This window comes from Calonectris borealis, chromosome 14, assembly GCF_964195595.1.
Source record: "Calonectris borealis chromosome 14, bCalBor7.hap1.2, whole genome shotgun sequence".
NCBI lineage: Eukaryota > Metazoa > Chordata > Aves > Procellariiformes > Procellariidae > Calonectris > Calonectris borealis.
The window spans coordinates 19,527,853-19,550,256 of record NC_134325.1 but is presented as its reverse complement, the minus strand read 5'-3'; the positions used below and the strand labels follow the sequence as shown (position 1 = coordinate 19,550,256).

Genomic DNA, 22,404 nt, shown 5'->3' with positions numbered 1-22,404 from the left:
TTTTGGACCACAGGAGATACACTGCAAATATGTGGCAGATGCCACCCCTGAGAATGCGTGTCTTTTACCATGAATGATTGAGGGTGTCTACGATAGTGGTTTATATGCAGGCATTATTTTTTAAATGTCCAAGGTTGGATGTAAAGTGTTCACGTTAATGTGATGTGTAAAATGTGTTCACATTAAATGCCGCATGTCTTCATGATGGGTCTGTTTAAGGACAAACTGTCAGGATGGAAAGTTTTCCACAGTTTATATTCTGCATGCTTTTATCAGTTGATGGATTCTGAGCACAATAATGCTTTTAAATACAAATTGTTTTCCTTTTTAAAAAAAGGCTTTTGACATTTTTAATAATAACGGAAATGTTTTGGTTCTCCCAATGATAAAATCATTACAGATATTAAAAGGAAAACATTTTTAACATGTTTTCTGATAAATGGATGCTCTCTTCCCCTCAGCAGTAGAAGTTAAAAGGAAAAAAACCTTACTAAAAATAATTGATGACTTAGACCTAATCTGAATCAACTATATGTACATTGCAGAACAATAGTATTAAAAATTAAAGAATAGTAGAAATGTAACTCAAATTTCAGCTTTCAGGATCTGTAAACAGAAAGCAAAAAGCAACTACAGACATTAGGGTGAACCACTATTTTTTAAGTGGTGCATTTCAAAATTAATAAAAAGACAAATGAAGAGGAAAAACATATTAGACAATAGAAGAATGCAGCTTCCCTTTAGGAAAATAGTTGCAGATGAAGGCATGAAGAGAAAACCTGTAAGGTTTCTCAAAGAAAATTACCTGTGTTGCCTTTTTCTATCAATTTAGGTTAAAAGAGCAAATGTTATGTAGTCTGATAGTACAACACTTCAAATAATCACATCTTGCATCTCAAGGGATTGGGTCTAGAGAATAATTTGTTGCAAATTCTGATATTTATTTACCTTTCTTCTCTTTCCTATTTTTTCCCTATCCTTGAATTTATTTCTCTTGGTAGGGGAGATGTTAGAAGCCATGGTTCTTATCATCTATCCTTCTTAAAGGAAGAAATAACAACCCAATGCATGCTGTAGTTAGATGCAGATACTCTGTCCTGGGCTGGAGGAAGCTAAAATGCAACTCCAGCCCTGTATTTCTTTGAAAGACAAGAAAAGGGAGCATGCAACTCAGTGCATAAAGCTGTAAGGCAAGTTGGGAGGGGTTGGAGCCCTTTTCTACTACATCACAACTCTATGGTATGGAAAGCTCCCTAGTTAATAGAAGAAAGGAACTTCTAGGGCATGAATCATTTCACTATTTGAAATGCTCACATTAGGAAGCAAAGAATCGTGCACTCTGTGAGCCACGAAAGGTTGCATGTGTTGCTGAGATACAGGTATTTAAAATTAAGTAAGATAGATAGACACTGCTTCCAGGAATTTTGTGTTTGATTTCAACAGGAGGAGGATTGGTTCCCATCTCATCTTCAGAGATCTGAGTAAAAAGTGACTGAGAATTTAAGAATTTGATATTGTTGTGCTCTGAAAGACAGAGATTTATTGAGTGAGCTGCAAACTCTGGGTGGGATTCCTTTGACGAAATGCAGACATCAAGACATTTCATCTTATCAGATTGAAATCATTTAGCAGCCCCTGAAAAGAAATAGGCACTTTCAATGTGGTCCTAATACAGGTCAGATAAATTCTGTGGTCCAGCTGCTTCTGTATTTTCACCAACCACAGGTGGAGCTTAAAATAACTAGCTAAAGGGTAGAGATCTACCCCGAAGACACTGAAGATAAACCTTCCCCAATACCTCAGAGTTCTTCAATTCTGTAAACTATCGGCCCTCAGCTCCAGACCAGTGTTGCTGTGTTAGGCACAGCAGGGTATTAGGAGGACATAGTTATTGTGTCGCGGGTTTCCCGTTCATCTTTGTCATCTGCTGAATCTTCAAAGGCCCTCTGGAATGCCAGCCTGAGGGTGAGCTTGATTCTTCGATCCCTGTAGCTCCCCACAAGGAAGTAAATGACAGGGTTGAGACTGCTATTCACACAGGACAGCACAAAGCCGATCTCCGGGGAGTAGAGAAATTTGTAGCCCAAGAAGTCAAGGAGGATCAGGGTGCTCAGAGGCACAGCAAAAATGAGGAAAAAGAGGACGGTGAGCATGATGACGGTGAAGAGCCTGCCTGTTTGGAGGTGTTGGGAGCTGCACTTGACTCTAAGGAAGAGGGTCAGGCTGAAGAGCAGCATGAGGGGCGTGCAGAAGAGGAAGTCCAAGGCTCCGATGGTGATGAGCAGGAGCTGGCAGTTCCTGGTAGAGGGGCGAACGGTACACAAAACATACCCGAGCGTGTTCAGCAGCAGGGAGAGACCCCAGAGCAGGCCGGAGATGATGCCAGACAAGTGCTTTGGGCGGTGGCTTCGGCACCAGATTGGACAAAGGACAGACAGGCACCTCTCAATGCTGATGGCCGTAAGGAGGTACAAGCCAGTCCCATACATGAAAAGATCCAGGAAGAGGAATATCCCAAACTGCACCCCCACGTTGAACTGCATCAGGTACTGAACCGTCTCAATGGCGATGCAGAGGAGATACCCAAAGTCGGCAGCAGCCAGGTTCAGGATGTAGACAGTGAAGTGGTTTCTCCGGATGCGGAAGCCAAGGTACCATAGGACCATGCCATTTCCCACCATCCCACAGGCAGCACTGATGAGGCAGAAGCTCTCCATGAACTTGAGGACAGCATATGATGGCTCTGTCTTTCCCACAGCCCCACTCTGATTAGTCCCATGAGCCTGGCTGGTTGCAGTTGGAAGGAAGATTGACGTAGTTGAAGTACTCATAATGAGTGATTTCAGACAGACCTGTAAGCAGAGAGGAGAGAGGTGGTGACTCCAGTGTGACTTTCCCTCATGGTGACCTGGTGGTGTTTCTGGATTTGTTCCAGTTCGTTGTTCCAGAGCTTGATTTAGGGAGGGATTGCTGTGTTTGGACTTAGAGCACGGAGCGTTGTTCAAAGGACTGTATCTAAGGCCAAATTCTATATGACATGTAGGAAAAGTTAGATTGCAGTGTGTTTCTCCCTTTTTAAAATTTGTTTCTTGAGGGTCCTTTTTGCAGTCAGTATTGGGAAACAAATATCTTTAAAAGCTATAATAGCTCAGATTAATCATGTCTGAAAATTACCTCTTTTTTTTGTCTGAATAAAAAGAGAACCCAGTGTTAACAGCTCTGGTATAATTGTCTCTGCTTCATGTGGCTAGGATTAGGTGAGGCAAATCTTGTAAAAAGTGTGTGAAAGTTCTAGGCAATCAGCATACAATTTTAATCAGCGTGAAAGCTGATCGAGCTTTGTCCTATGCATATGCCCAGAAAACATGGTAGGGAGTACTCAAAATAGCTGGTAGTTTTTTATGTTGATGACTGATTTCTATTTTAATAAAGTGTAACTTAATGTGGTTGGTTTGTTCTCTTGAGCCCTATGTACAGACAATGAACAATTCAGTCTGGCAGAGTCAGCCCTTAATAATTTCCTTTGCAGAGAGAAACTGTAAGAACCATATGTGGGACAAAATGTCTGACCCTCACAGGACATTGGAATTACGGCTCAAACAATTATTTCACCCCATTCCCTGAGGCAGTTCACCCTGTTTCTTCCCCCATGATACTGGGATCTGAATGAGAATCTTGGGGAAAAAAAAAGTCGAAAAATAGTTTTCGTACCTTTTTTTTTGTCTGATGAGGTCAAACAGCGTGACTCTCTTCCTCTCTCCCCACCAGCTATTAATTTTGATGTGTGAAGGTAGAGAAGTGTCTTGAAAGACAGCAGGAGATAGTTAAAAAGAAGAGAGGAACAAGGCAAAATGGGGAGAGCTAGGAAGATGTGAATCATTGAAGAGTCCAACCAGCATGACTAGTCTGTTCTGTCTTTGTAGAATGCTGCAGCATACACGGAGACAGATTTCCATAAACAAGCGAAATGTGACAGCTTGAATCGTTATTGTTTCCTCTCAGGACCCCAGACACACTGTCTTCAGTGCTGCATGGATAGAGGCAGGATAAATGCATGATGCAGGTAATTTCCTTGGCCAGCTGATGGCCTGGAGCAGTGGAGACAATCTTGCTGCATTAGTCCGTGGAAGGCACGTACGCCAGCAGTGCTTGGTTGGGAATCCAGCTGGGACCGTTAAACCTGGCTTTCACCATTAAAAATGCAAACATCTCATTTAACATTGCCTTTAAAGCTGCCATTTGAATTAATGGAGGTTTATGAGCACCTCCAACAGTAATGTATTTTATCCTAAGATAGCTGTCTTAGGTAGGTGCGCATTTACCTGCCTGTCTTTGCTGACTGCAGATACATTGCAGAGTGCCAGCTTCAGCGAGAGGATTAGTGTGTGGACAGCTGAAGTTAGCTGAGGTGAACTCCACCCTTAACTTCACCAAGGCTTGCAGGATGTGAAACCGTTAGGGTTGACTGAAACCAGGGAAGTTCTGGTACTGCACCATACTCTTGTATAGGAAGCTGGATGATTCCATCCTCAGCTCTTACAGGACTTCGAGTGCTTCTAACATTAAGACTTTAAAGAAAGAATTTTAGTACATACTGAAAGAGACTATGGAAAACAAAAAACATCATCTCCTTCAGAATGTACAGAATCTCTGTTGTAACACAGTTTCACAACAGGAACATCCCTGAGTTCAAACTTAAACCTTCTCTTTCCTTATCTGGGGAGAGCAGCATACTGCCTGACCAACATCACTAGCAAAGCTGCCTCTTCCCTGAACATCTGTAGCAAGCACCTTATGACTGTTCATTTCCTCGCTACCTGCTTTTGGGTTTGCAGCAAATTATCAGGCCTTGATTCACAGCAGAAAGCAGCTGAAGCAGCCTCTAATTCTGTAAACCAAGTCTGCTGTGAGGAGGAAGGAAAACCCAGTGGTTAAGTGGTTTCCTAGTTTTTAGAAGACTCAATGTAGCACTGTCCTCTGCCACCAGCTGTCCATGTGATCTGAAGGAAATTTCCAATTGATTTGAAGAGGGTATGAACATTTGAGTGTCACTTAAGCTCTATCTAAGCCCATACCAGCCTTCTGACCAAGTGCCCATTTTAGGAAACCAGTTATTCTACCTCCCTGCTGCAGTCATCTCCAGAAGGCAATTGACCCCATCCTCCAGAAGTGCGTCTCTTGCCACTGGGCATTCAGGAAATGCCAGGTGATTAGCTGTCTAACTTAAGCTTGTCAAGCATATTTCCTGATGTTAAATCACATGGCCCTGTGCCATTGGTCATGTATGCATAAAGACTGCCAGGTACTGTAATGGACGCCCTGTGGATAAGTGACAAAACAAAAAATTTTACCTTCCACTGTAATGGAAGTGAAGGAATCCTTCTCTGACTTCCGTAGACCATCGAAAAGAATACCAAAAAAGTCACTCACAGTTCTCATATATTTGTTGTATGGCCTTGGAAAGACTGATTTCTTGTTGTCTCCAAGACACATTTGTGTCTCCAAGACATATTCAAGATGTGAGTCTACTTCCTTAATGAAACTAATTAGTGAAAGCTTGCATCAAACAGCAGTAGACTGAGTCTAGGTGGTCTTTTTCTCTCTTGAGATTAAACATCCTTCCTGTGGTTTGCATGCTGAATACCATGTAGTTCTTGTGGCAGATGTCAGTCTGAACAACCTTGACACCACGAAGACATTTTAGACTATGGACAAAAAGTTATGATGTTGTATTTTCTTGGCTAATCTTAAGTGATCATTTAAGACCAAAACTGCTAATGCTAGGTCCCTGAATGATGGCAGCTTATATTACAGAGGTGTATTTAGAGCAATTCAATAGCACTTGTTTGTGGAAAAGAGTCCCCAGAATGAAGCTCTCCTTATCTTGAAAGTGATCAAGACAATTGCTTACCTATAGTCAATTTCTAACCAGCAGAAGAAAATATTTGATCTCCTTTCCTCCATTTTTTTCCCTCCTCCCTTCCCCTCACCACCCCTCCAAAAGCATGACAGAAAGCACTAGACAAAGTGCAATGGCAAAGATACCGTCTAGGAATTTCTCACCTTTTGTGGGTTCCTTGGAATTTCAGTGATTGATTTGCAGCAGCTGCCTGGTATGGATCTGCTGGGTAAAATTGTCACCTGAATTCTGTGACATATAGAACAGATAAAATCCTTGTGTCATACTGTAGTGCTGGGCTAGTCAGGCACTGTTTAAAAAGCCACGGTCTTTTCAGCGTGACATCTGCCAGCCAGCCAATCACTCTCTTGGGGAAATATCTAGTTTGTTGTGTGTGGTCACTTAGATTTGAACCACTTCCCCCTTCCCGCTTTGTACAGAACCTCTCACTGATATGGCTCTGGAAATGTTTTTTTACTACTTCTCCCTTCTTCAGCCAGTCTCACAATACAAAGAAAGCAAGAACTGTCTGTCCAAAATTATACCTTGCCTCTTGCACTGATGCTTTGTTTCCTACTCGTGTCCCTGAGATGCTCTAGTTTCACAGTCCTTGAAGAGGATGCTTTACTGCTGCTCAGGGTCACATAGATTGAGAAATTGTCAGTCCTCTTCCATAACGCCTGATGATGATTTCACAACCTCCCTCAGCACAACTTCTCATTCCCCGAGGGCCTATTGTCCCTGCCAAACTGGCCTTAACACACCCATCACCACAGAGTGTCCTCTTCTGACCCACAGCTTCTCCCAACACAAGTTACCACCCTATTAATCCCTACTGCTTCACACAACTTTTCCTGGAGGAGGGTCCACCCAAACTCCACAGCCTTATCACACCTCAGCAGCTACAATTGCACAACCTGTGCTTGTGCTGCCTTCAATACACAATGCCTGCTTCTGATGTCATGAACTATTTCAACGCAACTTCATTACCCACAGTATTACGTGCCACTTCATACTGTCTTTCAGCACAGTCCTTCACCCACCTCAGTCACTTCCGGTTTCACAAAATCCCTCGAGACAGCCTCTAGCCTTGTGCCTTCCATTTCCAGTTTCACACCTTCCCCCCAACAGTGCCTCAGCCCCATTCTGCCCACCATCAAATTCATACCTCTTCACCACCTCATGTCTCTATCAAGACAGCCCCTTGCCAGCATTCACTACCCACCCACAACACCTCACTCATCTTCTCACCGTGCACAGTCCCTCCATGTGCATGAGCTACCGCCACCATGGTGTCCAGATCCACGTGCCCAAGTAAGTGGAGTGAAAACAGAGAAAACATCTTTCCCCTTTCCTGGCAATAAGCACATCCTTGTAGGGAACTATTTTGCAACAGGAGATACCAGCAACTCTTGGTTTGGGCTTGTGCATTAAGTCACTTCTGCTAGTCCGTTTGGCTAGGGAAACAAAAGGAGATGAGTATGATGCTAGCCAAATTGCTGCCATGTGTGTCAGTCGGTACAGAAACTGGCAGATCCGGCCCAAATTAGCTTAGCAGGCCAGATAGCCAATGATTCATCTTTAGCTTCTTCTGTCATTTGTTGTTCCTCTTCCTTTCCCAAAGATTGTAAGACTGTTTTTACTTTCTTACCCAATACTCTGTTTCCTATAGTGACTCCTGTTAACCCTTATTAACCTGACCAGGACTCCAGGCTATGATGTAAGTTGATATTTAAGTTGGAGGACTATTTTCACCCGGAGCAGTATTTAACCTCCTCATTAATTTGGGGATTTCCATTTCACTGCATGGATTGCTGGCATTCTGAGTCTGGAGATGGTTACATTACCTTGGTCGTTATTGGGCCATTCTAAATTTCAAGAAACATCAACAAAGCAAAGTAACGGGCAGTGGATGAAACAATTTATTTATTACCTATAAGTCAGAAGCTAAAAATACACAGTAAACTTCAGAGCAGTGATGAGTTTGAATTGAACAGATGCATGAATTGGCATATCCATTTGCTTTGTTGTGTTTCATTTCATAGATTCACCTTTGGCTGCAGAAATTTTAAGTCAAGAAAGATGAGGCTGTTCTTGACAGCGAGATTGCAGAGAATCATAGGATGGTTTGGGTTGGAAGGGACCTTTAAAGATCTAGTCCAACTCCCCCTGCCATAGGCAGGGACATTTTTCACTAGATAAGGTTGCTCAAAGCCTCATCCAACCTGACCTGGAACCCTTCCAATGATGGAGCATCCACAACTTCTCTGGGCAACCTGTTCCAGTGTCTCACCACGTTCATTATAAAAAATTTCTTCCTTGTGTCCAACCTAAATCTACTGTCTTTCAGTTTAAAACCATTGCCCCTTGTCTTGTCACTACAGGCCTTGTTGAAAAGCATTTCTCTGTCTTTCTTATGAGCCCTTTTTATATATTGAAAGGCCACAAGAAGGTCTTGAGGAGCCTTCTCTTCTTCAGGCTGAAGTCTCTCTACCTTTCTTCACAGGAGAAGCATTCCAGCCTTTGGATCGTTTTCATGGCTCTCTTCTGGACCCACTCTAACAGCTCCATATCTGTCTTGTACTGAGGACCCCAGAGCTGGATGCAGTACTGCAGGTGGGGTCTCACCAGAGTGGAGCAAAGGGGGAGAATCACCTCCCTCGACCTGCTGGTCTCACTTCTTTTTATGGAGCCCAGGATATGATTGGCTTTCTGCGCTGCAAGCGCACATTGCCGGCTCATGTTCAATTTTTCATCCACCAGTATCCCCAAGTCGTTGTCTGCACGGCTGCTCTCAATTCCTTCATCCTCCAGTCTGTACTGATAGTTAGGATTGCCCCAACTCAGGTGCATTACCTTGCACTTGGCCTTGCTGAACTTCATGAGGTTCTCATGGGCCCAATCCTTGAACCTGTCCAGGTCCCTCTGGATGGCATCCCTTCCCTCAAGCATATCAACTGCACCACTCAGCTTGGTGTCATCTGCAAACTTGCTGAGGGTGCACTCGATCCCACCGTCTATATCAATGATGAAGATATTAAATAGTATTGGTCCCAGTACGGTCCCCTTGAGGGACAACACTCGTTGCTGGTTTCTACTTGGACATTGAGCCATTGACTGTAATTCTTTGGACACCACCATTGTCTGCCCTAAGTAATTTTGTTCAAAATCTGGATGTCTATTTCAGACCTAATCCCATCCTAAAATCAGGTCTGAGGTAGATCAGATGGATCAATTCCTGGAGAGATATATTTCTTTCCATAGGAAAGCCTAGAGTGACAAAGACTCAACTCCGCTCACTTCCACAGGCATAAAAGAGCTGACTTCCTCCCTCAGTTCCCCCATTTGTAAAAGAAGGATTTTTTTTACTTATTCTGTAATTTGCTGACCTTTGCTAAAAAAATGCAAGTTCTTGCAAGAGGCTTTATTCACTGGGTTGCTAGTGATGAAATTTCATGCAAAATAGGAACTGAAGGGTCATCAGGAGGTAACCCAGGCCATCTTCTGTCTCTGAAAACTTAATCATAAACAGTACTGAGGGAAGTGTGCCTAACCCGCCCTTTAAAAGACTACTGTGACAGGTAACTCTTTACCACCCCCAGAACATGGCACCTCTCTCCTTACTACCAGAAATCTCTCTGACTTTTTTTTAATGAAGATTTGTGTTTCATGTGGTTTCTTTTTGGAATACACAAAGATGTGAGGTACCGTTTTATTACTGACAATGCTATAAAGCCAAAGCAGTGGATCTAATGGGCCTCTACACTTGGGAAAACCATAAAGCATAGCTTTATGAACGACTCTGGAAAGGGTTAACTGGACTAGGTCACTGCACATGCTTGTCCATTTTAATATTCAGCTAATCCGTTGGCTGTTATTTCTACTGGAGAAATCCTGAAATGCCTTCATAATATCATTATCACTGACTGATGGCTATTTCTTTTAAAAATGTTTGCCTAAACTTTTCAGTCAGCACAGAATTAATTTCTTCTCCTTTGCCCCTTCCTTTCATGCCTTCCCTTCACTAAGCCTCCACACCTCCCTCCTCCAGCCCCAAGAGCCCTTCAGCTGGGAGATTTCCTTGGAGAGGGTTAAAGAGTGCTACATAAACAGTTTTCTTCTCAGCCTTCTTTTTGCTGCTGCGTTGTGAATGCAACATTCAGTGCACGCAGGCCAGGCCACGCTGTCCAGGCAGCCCATCAAAGCAGTTCTCACATAGGCAGAAAATACCGAGATACACTTGTGATACAGGAAAGCAAGAAATTAAATTAGATGGGATTATACAGTGAAAGGCACCTCCTAAGCAAGTGTTGGAAGCTTTCCAGAAGCCGTTCTATGTTCTTTAAAGACTCTGTGCTCTAACACATTCCTACCAGGGAAGGCAGGTGTTGAGGAGGTAAAATCATACAGCCCTTACACAAAAAATTAGATCTCCAAACAGAGAGGAGGTAAGTTTTCCAGGTTCTCTGGATTCTTTCTTTTATTTTTTTGTTTCATTTCTTCTTTTCTTTTCCTGATTTCCTTTACTTTTTTGTTTCCCTTCTTCTTGAACAAATGTGAAAATACAAAAAGAAATTTTCACTAAAGTTATCAACTGTCTATGGCTATCTTTGGCTGGAACCATGCACGGAGCTAGTTCTGTAGTCCCAGATTAGGTTATTTGGTTATTTTGTTTCCCATTAACCACCCGAGATTTTAGGGAAGAACGCTTGCAATAAGGAGATGGTACAATTTCTCATCCTTTTTGAAACGTTAGCAGTCCACATTGTATTTATTTTATTTTCGATTGATTGCGTTATATCATATACCTCTAGTCTCTCCCTGAAAAGATACTTTTAGAGGTAAGACATAACTTGTGGGAATCCTCTACTGAATTAGTCATCCTCTCAGAGTCAACAAAAAGAAACAGGCACCTCCAGCACGTAATTCATCACATCACCTTAGACTGGTTGTGAATTGCCCTGCAAAGGCAGAAAAAAGACTGCGTATGACTGGCTCAGATATAGGTGCCTACATGACTTACGTCAATGAGATGGAATGAGGCAGATTAATATATTGTAAAATGCAATTTGGTGATGGTGACAGGGGCGTTACCAAGAGGGACACACAGTAAAGCTGTCTGTTGTGAATGGGTCGAATCTTTACGATCTTTTCAAAAATATACACCTTGTTTTAGTGTAGGAGTTTCCCATCTGCTGTTATTCAGGAATATAGTTTTCCTTGATCATTTATCTCTTGGTCACTTCTTTCTGAACCACTGATTGCTAAACATGGCACTGAGACTGGTGGGGTTTGCTTCCAATTCTGCTCTGTTTCTCTTCCACTGGCTACTGCATAGCCATAAATATGTACCCATTTTGTCCTTTTGTTTTCCATAGAAAACTATGTCAGTGCTAAGTGAAAAGAGGAGGGATGGAAGGGGTCACAACTTGGTAAGACTAGGTAGAAATTGATACCACATTGTTCTTATTGATCTTTTTTTCTTGGAGCTATATCAGAACAGGAATTATCCATGTAAATTTTACCCCCCTTCTTGAATATCTTTTACCTACTGTTAGTACAAATGTAAGCACAGGGAAAGTCCCTAACTTTCCCAACTTCCTCTATAGGCTTTACTTTGTGGGTTTGAGAGCAATCTTGGTTTTTCTTCATTTCAGTGTTTCCTGTGGATGCTTGATCAGTTTTTGCCTGGACAAGAGTTTCTGATTTTGCTGTAATTTTACATAGGTGCTAGATAATTTGAATTAACTGAATCATTCCACAGATCTACGCAGATCACCTGTACAAACAGGGAGAACTGCTTGTGTTTTCATTGGGCAGGACTTGCAATGGTGATTTTTAGCAGCAGTTGACTGGGAATGTTTTGATACTAGGATGAATCCCATACAGCTGATAATCTGTTTCTAAGAGGTGCCTATTTTTGTTAAACTCTGTAAAGAGTTTGATCTAGTGGTTTCCAGGCTTCTTTGACCAAAGGAACTCTGATATCTCAGTGCATAATGGCAAGTTGATAATATTAAGGACTAAGTCTTTTTAAAGGTGTAGATTATTTATTTATTAGTGACAGGTACTGCTCAGGGGGCTATAGCTGGAACAGGCCAAACCAAAGAAGCCCCACATTCACACTAGAATGTGACCATGTCTGAAAAGAGAAACTGTAGAGGTGTGGAAATGCCATAGCACAAAATAAAAAAAAAGGGGGGATGGCATTATGGAAAGCTCTGAGCTACTTTCAGGGGACAGAAAAGATTATTCTCTGAAGTTAACTTTACCCTGGTGATGTTAATGTACTTAGGCTCCTCCTAGTCAATTGAAAAAGAAAGGGTTCTGTAAAGGACCTTAGTTTAGCTCTTCTGCCTGTAGAGAGACTGACCACCAGCTAGATTGGCTTCACTAAACAGAAATTAACCCTTGAGAATATCCCCCAGAATGTATCACAAATCAGTATAAAGTGAAATTCACACAATGCTGGGACAGAAGATCTGAAAAGATCCTTTCATTCTTCCTTCCTCTCAAAGCAACATTGCTGAGATTTAGAGCAAACTAAATGCTAGAGCAAGTCATACGTGAAATTGTTTGCTGTTTTCATCATGATAGATAACTTCCCCAGAACTCATTGTTCAGCCCATGAAGCTGCAAACTTATATTTCAAAATGTATATACAGAAGAGATTCTTTTTCTCTGTGGGTGGTTTCGTTTCCCTTCTGAACAACAGTTCAAAGATAATTTTTACTTATAAAATGAATGAGCATTCTAAGGAATACTTCCAGGTGTTCTTAAAGGCACTGTTTTTACAAAGATTGTTTTCATGGACTCGGTCTACACTGAGGGCAAACATGCGATTAAACATGGGTAGCCACTGTAGTGCTTAAGGTGAACACTCTGGCCTTGTCCTTAGCACACCAGCCGTAGATCCAGTCCTTCAAAATCCTGGAGGACCAGGATGGAGGAACATATCACAAAGTGCACCTGTCTCATGTGGTAACAGCCATGGCTGAAGTCTCATGCAAGGAGAATTAGATACCTAGGGGGGAAGAGAAAAAACAGCAAAAAACCTACTTCATAAGCTTAATACTAATCCTATATATTTCTTAGTCTGTATGCACTTCTGATAAAGAATTCGTTATTAATAATGAAAAAGCCTGATGAATCATTTGTCTTTATTTTTCCGTGTGCCTAGGCTGTACATTGCATATCGCTGCCCAACTGATTAACATGGAGAATGCAAGCAGTGTGAAGGAATTCATTCTTCTGGGCCTCTCAGAGAATCAAGGGGTGCAGAAAATATATTTTGTGATGTTTCTGTTCTTCTATATGATTATTGTGGCAGGAAATCTGCTCATTATAATCACTGTAACTAGCAGTCAACGTCTGAACTCCCCCATGTATTTCTTCCTCTGCTACCTGTCTTTTGTAGATACCTGTTACTCTTCTGTCACAGCTCCCAAAATGATTGCCGACTTTCTTGTTGAACATAAAACCATCTCCTTTGTGGGTTGCATAGCACAGCTGTTTGGGGTGCATTTCTTTGGCTGCACAGAGATCTTCATCCTCACAGTGATGGCCTATGATCGCTGCATTGCCATCTGCAGACCTCTCCACTACACCACCCTCATGACCAGGCGTGTGTGTAGCTGGATGGTGATCGGCTCGTGGATAGGAGGCTTTGTGCACTCCATAGTGCAGACTCTTCTAACTACTCAGCTCCCCTTTTGTGGCCCTAACAAAATTGACCACTACTTCTGTGATGTCCACCCCCTACTACAACTGGCCTGTACCGACACCTACGCTGTGGGCATCATTGTCGTTGCCAACAGCGGAATGATAACTCTGATCTGTTTCGTCATCCTGGTCACGTCCTACGTTGTCATCCTGATTTTCTTGAAAAGTCAAACATCTGAAGGGCGTTACAAGGCCCTCTCCACCTGTGGGTCCCACATCACTGTGGTGATTCTGTTCTTCGGGCCATGCACGTTCATCTACATACGTCCGTCCAGCAATCTGTCGGAGGACAAGAGCGTGGCAGTGTTTTACACTGTCATCACACCCATGCTGAACCCACTCATCTACACACTAAGAAATGAGGAGGTGAAGAGTGCCATGAGAAAACTGTGGAGAAGGAAAGTGGGAAGTGAAAACGGAAAGGTGTAGAACTGTGGTCACATTTTCAAAAGATCAGAGAAAATCAAGCATCTTTCATTATAATTTCTTTTGTGAAAATTCCCCAAGAACTGCCTTTCAAAGAGAAGTTTGCTGTTAGCTCCTGTTGTAATTAGGAAGGCACTGAAGGTTCATCTTTTGATTTGAAAGATGTTGTGAACTCTGTGACAAGCAGGCATTCCCCTTCTATCCTCTTGTCAACTAGCGCAGCACTAACTGAAACACCAGTGTTTTAATAAATACTATCAAAAATACTGAAAATGTTGTCCAGGTAGAGCATCCCATTACTCAGGTTTAAACTTTCAGAGGATCTCCATCTGCTCTGTAATTCATTCAACTGGGAAAGAGAGGGCTATGGTCACCTGCTGTTGGAAACAGTCATACCAAGGGAGGCCCCTTTCTGCTTGCAGTAAATGCCTTTTTATGAGAACCACATTGTGGTATTTTGAATCCATGGGTTAGCAATTAAAAACCTGGTATTAGGTGCTAGCTGGGTCATTTGCTGATGCAGGTAACAGGAAGGGAAGCTTCTCCCCTTCCCTGCCAGTGCAACAAATCCTTTCTGCAGTTTTCAAAGTCAGGTTGGACGGGGCTTTGAGCAACCTGATCTAGTGTAAGATGTCCCTGCCCGCGGCAGGGGGTTTGGACTAGATGATCTTCAAAGGTTCCTTCCAACCTAAACTGTTCTATAATTCTACCTGCTCCATCTATCACTGATGCCATCCTTCCAACCATCCCCTCTATCCTTCAGCTCTGACTGTTTTTTTATTTTAATGTTTAGACTAATACAGAATCATAGATCTAATGAAAGACACCTTGCTGACTGTAAGAAATGAAGGAGTCACCCAAGAAGGCATTTGGAGGCACAATTTCATGTGTCAATGGAAAAAAAAGAATTATTTAGGAACTATTCCAGTAAGCAAGAAAACTCCTAGCCCAACAGAGCACATTTACACACCCACACAAGGGAAGAAGCGTGTTTTCCGTGGGAACAGCTGGTACAGCTACTATTGCAGGAGGGAAGAGAAGAAACATGATGATGAAAGACCAAACCAGTTCAGTGCCAAAGCTGGGTGATAATCTATAGCAGCTCAGGGCCTCCACCTGAGGAGCCACAATGAGATCAGAGACCCTAGCCCCTAGAACCCCCTTGCCAGCAGAAAACCACCAAATCAGCTGAGTGAGGAGGAAGAAGACCTGCTTGGTGCCATCCAAAAGTAATTGAAGCACTTGTATTTCTTCACTTACATTCCCTATAAACACCTGAACCTGTGTTATAACTTAACGTGACTTAAGTAGAATTCAAGGTTACAAGGTGTTCCCAGCCTAAGCTAGGGCTTATAACTTTATATATATGTACACAAAATTTTATATACACATACATATATATTAAAAATAGATTTTTTTTTTAATGCTTTGGGGGTGAACACCAGTTTTTTTTTCTGGAGGTCTCACTTCTGGGTGCTGCTGGGCAAATACTTGACCATAGCTTACGGAAGGTGTCACTGAAAACAACATTAGGCTCCTCTACACTTCGGTAAGAATTCTTGTAAGAACTTAACACTTGGTCTAAAGAGTTGCTTCTGTGTTTCACATTGTCTTAGTAAAAATACCTGGTAAGAAGTGAGGACTAACCACAAACCTTCCTAAATTTTTGAAGTAATATTTCCTGTTTTACTTCCTGTTTCAAATTTGTATAGCAGATGTCTAAGGGATAACAGTCTATAGCACAGTTGTGATATTTTTTTGTGCTGTCAACATGCAATGGTAAGAACAAGTTAATAAGAAATAAGAACACATAAGAGAAATATTAGCTTAGGACAGAAAACAGAATTTATATAAATGTCCTGTATAAGAGACATCTTTACTTCCAGAATGTTTGATTGCAAAGGTAAGGTGATATAAATCTTGCAAATGGCCACGCGTGATGTTTATTTGAAGCAGAAATGCTTCCAGAAGAAATACATGTCCAATAGTAAATAAAGTCTATTTATCTGGACAGCATTAAAAAGCCAGCCAGCAAACAAACAAGCAAGCAAGCAAACCCATGCGCAATGTAACAGTCTAGATGACCACACTCCAGCATCACCCTAATAGCTATCCAATTTTTAGCTCCTTGTCCACTGATGATTTCTGACAAAACTTCATATGCCTCTGGGATCTCATTACTCCTGGTAATCTTGTGCTTCTGCTGTGTCATTTACTTTAAATATTTCTGCTACAATTTCCCCATCTTGTGAGAGATAATTGTTCTTGTAGGTGCTCTTGGAAGTTGTTTTTTGCAGAATGAGAAATGCAGATAGAGAGCCAGGCTGTTCTTTTTGCCACTGTAGGTTTCAGAATTGGCAGAGATACGGACTGTTTTCACAACATCTAAGCAGCAACTTGCAGCTGAGACATTCTGACAAAACCACCTAAAGTGGTCAGGGGAGGTCATCAGAGGAGGTCATCAGAGGAGGAATAGCAAGCGAACTCTCGGAGACTGGCAAATATGAACTGTGTAAGTTTTCTGATATTGTTCCTTTGTTTTGTTCAAGCGTGACTGAAATCCTATCTTCGAAAATAGGCATTTCTAGTGAGCGACTTTTGTGAGGTCCATTTTATGAATTAGAAAAAACACAATTACAGGTTTTTCAGCCTGTGTTTTAGTTGGTGTCTTATTTGCTTTTTTCCCCCAGTTATATGCCGATTCCAGAAAGATCTGTCAAAAGGATGTTGTCACTGTTACATAGACGACTCAGGAGCTGATGGCAGCACTTCCTATGTGCTCAGTCTTACATTGGCTGAGCTGGACATGTCAGGCAACAATGGTCATGACACACACACTTTGGTCTTCCCCACAGTGCTTTCCCTCTTCTCATGGAGGGGCGTGGAGGTAGGATGGAGACACTAAAGAGCCTTTCCTCTGCTGCCCTAGTTGGGGAGTAGCCAGGAGGTGAGGCAGAGAGCTCAGGAGAAAGAACTGATTGTCAAATAGAATTCAGATCCCTAAGGGCTTGCTGATGTCACAGAAAAGGTTATTACACATTTGCCACCTCTATCTTCATGTATAAATTGAACACTAGTAATACTTTCGTACTGCATGGGAATGCCGCAAAGGTGAATTCATGGGTGTTTGTGAGTAAAGGAGGGTCACCAGAGGTGCATTCATTACCCCAGTGTCACTACAAGTGTATTTATGAGGTGTTCCACACTACGTCCAGGACCTGGCTGAGGTATACAAACCCCTGCTAATGCACCATTAATGCAAATTAGCTCCAGATTAGTTCATTCATGTACTATAAGAAAGGCGGTCCAAGAAAACACTGGCCAGCTCTTTCTGTGACTGAACTTATTCAGGTCTATCGCAGTCAGAGAGATAATAAGGAGTAGTTCTGTTGCAATCCTTTAGAGGACTGAAAAGGAAAGTACAGTCACTGCTTGTGCAAGGACCTTCCTCAGGCCATGATCAAAGTGTTGAGACTTGAATTATAGCCACACTGCCTCTTTTGGTCAACTTTTATTTCCAAATCAACATTATAGGGTGAAAGTGGGTCTTGAGGGGACCTGGTAATTAGTCATCTTTTTTAAAAGAGGCAAAGGTGAGAACTAGGATTCTTGAGGGTATTATTTCTACCACCCTCCTCAAATAAATAATCTGAGCTTGTTATTATATATGTCAACAATACATTCTGATTTGGATATCACGTGTGGTTCCTTGAAGGAAGCATTGACTTTAAATGGAAAATGTCCCAAAAAGACAGCAAAGGAAATATGCTCAATATTGAACATACCAGTGGTCAGTGTGTATGCGTACTGGTAATGTCCCATGTCTAATGCCGTAGCTGGCGTCTCTTTTCTGTGCTTCAGGTCCTGTCTACATGGTGTCTATGGAGAACAAACAACGTGACGGAGTTCATCCTCCATGGACTGACACAAGATAAGACAGTAGCAAAAGTGTGCTTCTCATTATTCTTAGTCTTCTATGCCACTATCATTCTTGGAAATCTGCTTATCATCATTACTATAAAGACAAGTGAACAGCTGAACTCTCCCATGTACTTCTTCCTGAGCTACTTGTCATTTATAGACATCAGTTACTCTACTGTCACATCTCCCAAACTCATTTATGACCTTCTGGTTGAGAAGACGACCATCTCTTTTGTGGGCTGCATAGCTCAACTCTTTGCGGGCCATTTCTTTGGGTGCACTGAGATCTTCCTTCTCACAGTGATGGCCTATGATCGTTGCATTGCTATATACAAGCTGCTTCATTACACAAATATTGCGAACAAGCATGTCTGTGGCTGGCTGGTGGCAGCTTCATGGGTAGGAGGCTTTGTACACTCAGTGGTGCAGACCCTGCTGACCCTTCAGCTACCGTTTTGTGGGCCCAATGAGATTGACCACTATTTTTGTGATGTTCACCCTTTACTGAAGCTGGCTTGCACTGACACCTACATCATTGGTGTCACTGTGGCTGCCAATAGCGGTGTGATTTCCCCGAGCTGTTTTGTTGTTCTTGTTGTGTCCTATGCTGTTATCTTGGTTTCTTTGAGGACACGCTCTTCCGAAGGGTGTCTCAAAGCACTCTATACATGTGCTTCCCACATCACTGTTGTAGTTCTGTTCTTTGGGCTCTGCATTTTCATCTATATGCGCCCTTCCACCACCTTCTCAGTAGACAAGATGGTCTCTGTGTTCTACACCATCATCACACCTATGCTCAATCCCTTGATCTATACCCTCCGAAATGAAGAGGTGAAAAACGTCATGAAAAAGTTGTGGAGCAGGAAAGTGAAGAGGAGTGAGAAATGAAACAACACAGTGCATGTTTGTAAGACGATGTGAGCTTAAGAAACCGTGGGGAGGGAAAGAGAAGCGTTCAGGAGAGACTTTCCAGTAATGTTGCTCTGTTTTTAGCACAGCTGTTCAGAATAGAGCTGACACTAAATTCAAGGTTTTATGTAACTCATCTTCTTTGGAAACTGTCAGTCAAAAAAGGATGTGAGGTTATTGTCAGCTACCAAACCTGAGCGTTGGGGCTGGTATTTTGGCATTTACCTTCAGGCACTTCATAGCTGTATCTTGGGTATTTGTCTAGGCTTCTCCCGGCATTAGGAGAAACAACCAAGTATTTTGAGAGCTTGTTCTTTCCTACTAGCTCCTAAAACCTTTGGAAAGTAGCATCTTCTTACATTTCTGCACAAAGGAGTGATGGTGGTACCCAGCTTCCAAAAGTAGACAAACTTGAGTACGGCACAGCATTGGTAGCTTTTATCTCACATATTTTGATGTGCTAACATGAGGTGTCTACAACTGAGCAAGCTGCTGAGGAAAGTCAGCAGCCTTTGGGCGGATGGGACTCACTCAATGTAAAATGGGACCATGAGAGAAGTAGGAGGTTATATTAGATCTCTGCATGACAGGGAGAGACGGCAGATTGTACCGAAACACCACCAAATAAATAAACAGCAATATATAAATATTAGAAATCTTTTTCAGGCAGAGCATCCTATGAGCTAGAGTGTGAACTTTCAGTCAGACAACCTGCAGCTACTCTGTAGCCCATTCAGCTGGGAAATGGTGGCCCAACGTGTTTGCAAAATTGATTGTTGCCTGCTGGAAGCAATCATACCACTGGTGTTCCCTTTCTGCTTGCTGTAAATGCCTTGTAATGAATCCTACATTGTCATATGCTGAATCCATGAGTTAGCTATTAAAAAGCTGGTACTAAGTGCAAGTTTGGTCACTCACTGATGCTGATAACAGGAGGGGAATCTTCTTTCCATCCCCTGTCAGTGCAATTTCCAGTAGTAGTAATGACTATTATTACAGCTCAATGTCAGTACCACGATTCAAAAGCTCACCAGGCTAATAGCTAAAAGCTTTCCTGCAATGGTGAGTCTGGATGTTCCCATTTTTATGTATTTGGTGCTATCTGCTTCAGTTTTGTTCTCCCTCCTGCCCCTGGTTCCTCAAACACTCATAATCTAAGCTGTCCAGTGACAAGAAATGTAAGACATGCAAATTAATGCCCAGGTCCAAAAAACCTTCTGTAATATAAACCTAAAATTATGGCTATTCTTGATTGGATCAACGTCATTTAAAGGAGCCCTGCTGTCTAACACGTTTCTGAGACCTTGAGTTTATGTCATAGATGACATAATCTTTATAATCTATCAGGGCAGCAATCCAAGCATGGTTAAAGACTACAGACACTGTCTGATCCACTGTCCAGTGGAATTATCAGGATAGTTTTCATAGCTTTATTTAGACACTGGATGAAATTTCATGTTTTGGCCAGTACTCTGGAGCTACTACACTAGTATTATCCAAGGGATAGGTATCTCAGTGGAAATACGAGAATTAAATATCTCCATACTGAAATACAACCAAGTTCCTAGTTGAACAGGGAAAACATTCCTCATCTTCTTAATAAGAACATTATTGTTTGGTTGACATTTTCCTCAGCCATTTCCAGTACAGAAGGGTAGAAATGCCCCTAGAATCTCATGATTCTGGGCAATGCTTTTCTACCGCAAATTGACTGACTGCAGTCAGTCAATTTTCTAAAACTTCTGTTGGCACTAATATTTTGGAAAGTGAAGCAGAGGAACAGGATGTCCTTAAAACAGTTGACAACTCACTCATTTGCCTCAAGGTAATTGGTGACACATGGAGATGAAAGACAACAATAAGTCCTTGTTACTTTATGATGGTGGTAAAATTAGAAGTAAACCATCACTACTCGGACAAAGAATTTTTATAATTTCTCCATATTTCCAGACAGAATAGGAAGAGAAAGAGGTAGCAATGACTGACAGAAGAGGAAGGGTTTATCTTCCCTGCTGTTAGGGTGTAAAAACGTAAAACCCCTTGGTGTGTAGTCACCAAGATTTCCTTTCTAGATTTCCAGGTTCTTCCTCACTGGAAAAGGCCATAAAATTAAGAAATCGCATTTCTTCTTTTTCTAGATTGCATGCTTTAGGAGACTAGTTTCCTGTCTTTAAAGTTCATGCCATGTGTTTGGTTTACCTTGGCTAGCTGCTGGACACCCACCCAGCCCCTCTCTCACTCACCCTCCTCAACAGCACGGGGGAGAAAATGAGATAAAAAAGCTTGTGGGTTGAGATAAAGACAGGGGGATCTCTTATCAATTAACATCACGGGCAAAGCAATCAGTTCAAGCTGATTTGAACTTGAGCCATAGTTCTCAGTGACATGTCACCACTGATATCTTTGGTCTGCGCAGACCCTCTGTCTTGGGGAATGAACATTCATATTAGTTTATCTTTATATCTCATCTTGATGAGGCATTGATCCAGTCTATCCTTGGGTGACTGCAGTTTCCCACCAGTGCTACCTGTCCTAGCTCTGCAGCCTCTCTGATCTTAACCAACATTCCCAGATGCCTGACACTGTTTCAATGCGGAGATTAGTAGTACAACCCTACATTTATGTTTTTATTACTAGAGACTTGTTTTTTTCATACAAAGGGCTTCTGAGTGCTTAGAAGTGCGTGGTGTCTTATCCTTTCTTCATCAACCTTCAGGACTCCGTGCACAGAAGGTCATTGAGCAAATTGGTGTGCTCTTGCACACCAAGGGACCCAGCCACCAAAACTGTTTAATAAGGCCCTTGGGTAGTGCTTGGAGTTTGGTAATGACACAGTTCTCACAGGTCCAACTCCACTAGCGGAAAACTATCTTTTATGTTTAGTACCCAGTATGTTACAGGAGTATTTATATGTTGTGCTGGGATGGGATAACTTTAGGGAGAAGGAAAGTGCGGGAAATATAGACGTCAGTTCAGAAAGCTGTGGAGGTGTTGCCTCATTGGATCTTTCTGTCTAAATGATAAATGGAAAACAGGACATTGATACCATCACAGTAAAATTTGCCTGTAACCTGTCCGGAAAAGAAAAATTGCTTGAAAACCTCCTGAAAAAAATTTCTATGCAATAAGAAACTTAAACAAGAGCAAGGATATGGCAATTACAAGCAAGAGGAAGAAAAATGGAACAATGCCCTGACCTGTGGGATGCATAGCTTGAAACAGATTTAGAGTGAATGATTTAAAATGTTTTCAGAGAACAAATGCTGTGGAGTTCAGTCTTGAAATTTCATGTATCAACATTTAGTAACTGGGTACAGTATAACCATTATTTCCTCTCCTTTGCTTATGTTCTTCATATCAGCCATGGCATATTAAAGCACGTGTGTGGTTGTGTTTGTGTATATCAAAGGCAGAGAGAGAGGCTTGGTAATATCTGTTGAAAAATATACAGAAAAATTTAAATATTGCTGAGACACTTTGGTCATTTGGATCCTTCGAGGCAGCTTCATTTAATGTTGATTGCATCG

General features: G+C 42.0%; 3 protein-coding genes and 1 long non-coding RNA gene across 4 annotated transcripts in view; 3 read left to right on the top strand and 1 right to left on the bottom strand.

Moving 5' to 3' along the window:
• Positions 1-22,404, top strand: part of LOC142088261 (uncharacterized) — a 223,119-nt gene that overhangs the window by 44,366 nt on the left and 156,349 nt on the right. The gene's annotated exons all lie outside the window — the stretch shown is intronic.
• On the bottom strand, positions 782-6,197 carry LOC142088250 (proto-oncogene Mas-like). Its single transcript, XM_075163404.1, has 2 exons — positions 6,064-6,197; positions 782-2,852 (listed from the first exon to the last, which is right to left on the bottom strand). Exon 2 carries the CDS (start codon positions 2,829-2,831, stop codon positions 1,875-1,877), a length of 957 nt encoding a protein of 318 aa, XP_075019505.1. The 5' UTR covers positions 2,832-2,852; positions 6,064-6,197; the 3' UTR covers positions 782-1,874.
• Positions 13,094-14,050, top strand: LOC142088435 (olfactory receptor 4S2-like). Its single transcript, XM_075163816.1, has one exon. The coding sequence runs from the start codon at positions 13,115-13,117 to the stop codon at positions 14,048-14,050; it is 936 nt and encodes a 311-aa protein (XP_075019917.1). The 5' UTR covers positions 13,094-13,114.
• Positions 17,786-18,856, top strand: LOC142088434 (olfactory receptor 4S2-like). The gene is given in 3 exon segments (XM_075163815.1): positions 17,786-17,837; positions 17,909-17,936; positions 17,938-18,856. Coding segments are annotated over 3 exon segments (999 nt in total).

Coding starts and splice junctions, on each gene's coding strand:
- LOC142088250 (XM_075163404.1), bottom strand. CDS start 2,831: ATGAGTACTTCAACTACGTCAATCTTCCTTCCAACTGCAACCAGCCAG.
- LOC142088435 (XM_075163816.1), top strand. CDS start 13,115: ATGGAGAATGCAAGCAGTGTGAAGGAATTCATTCTTCTGGGCCTCTCA.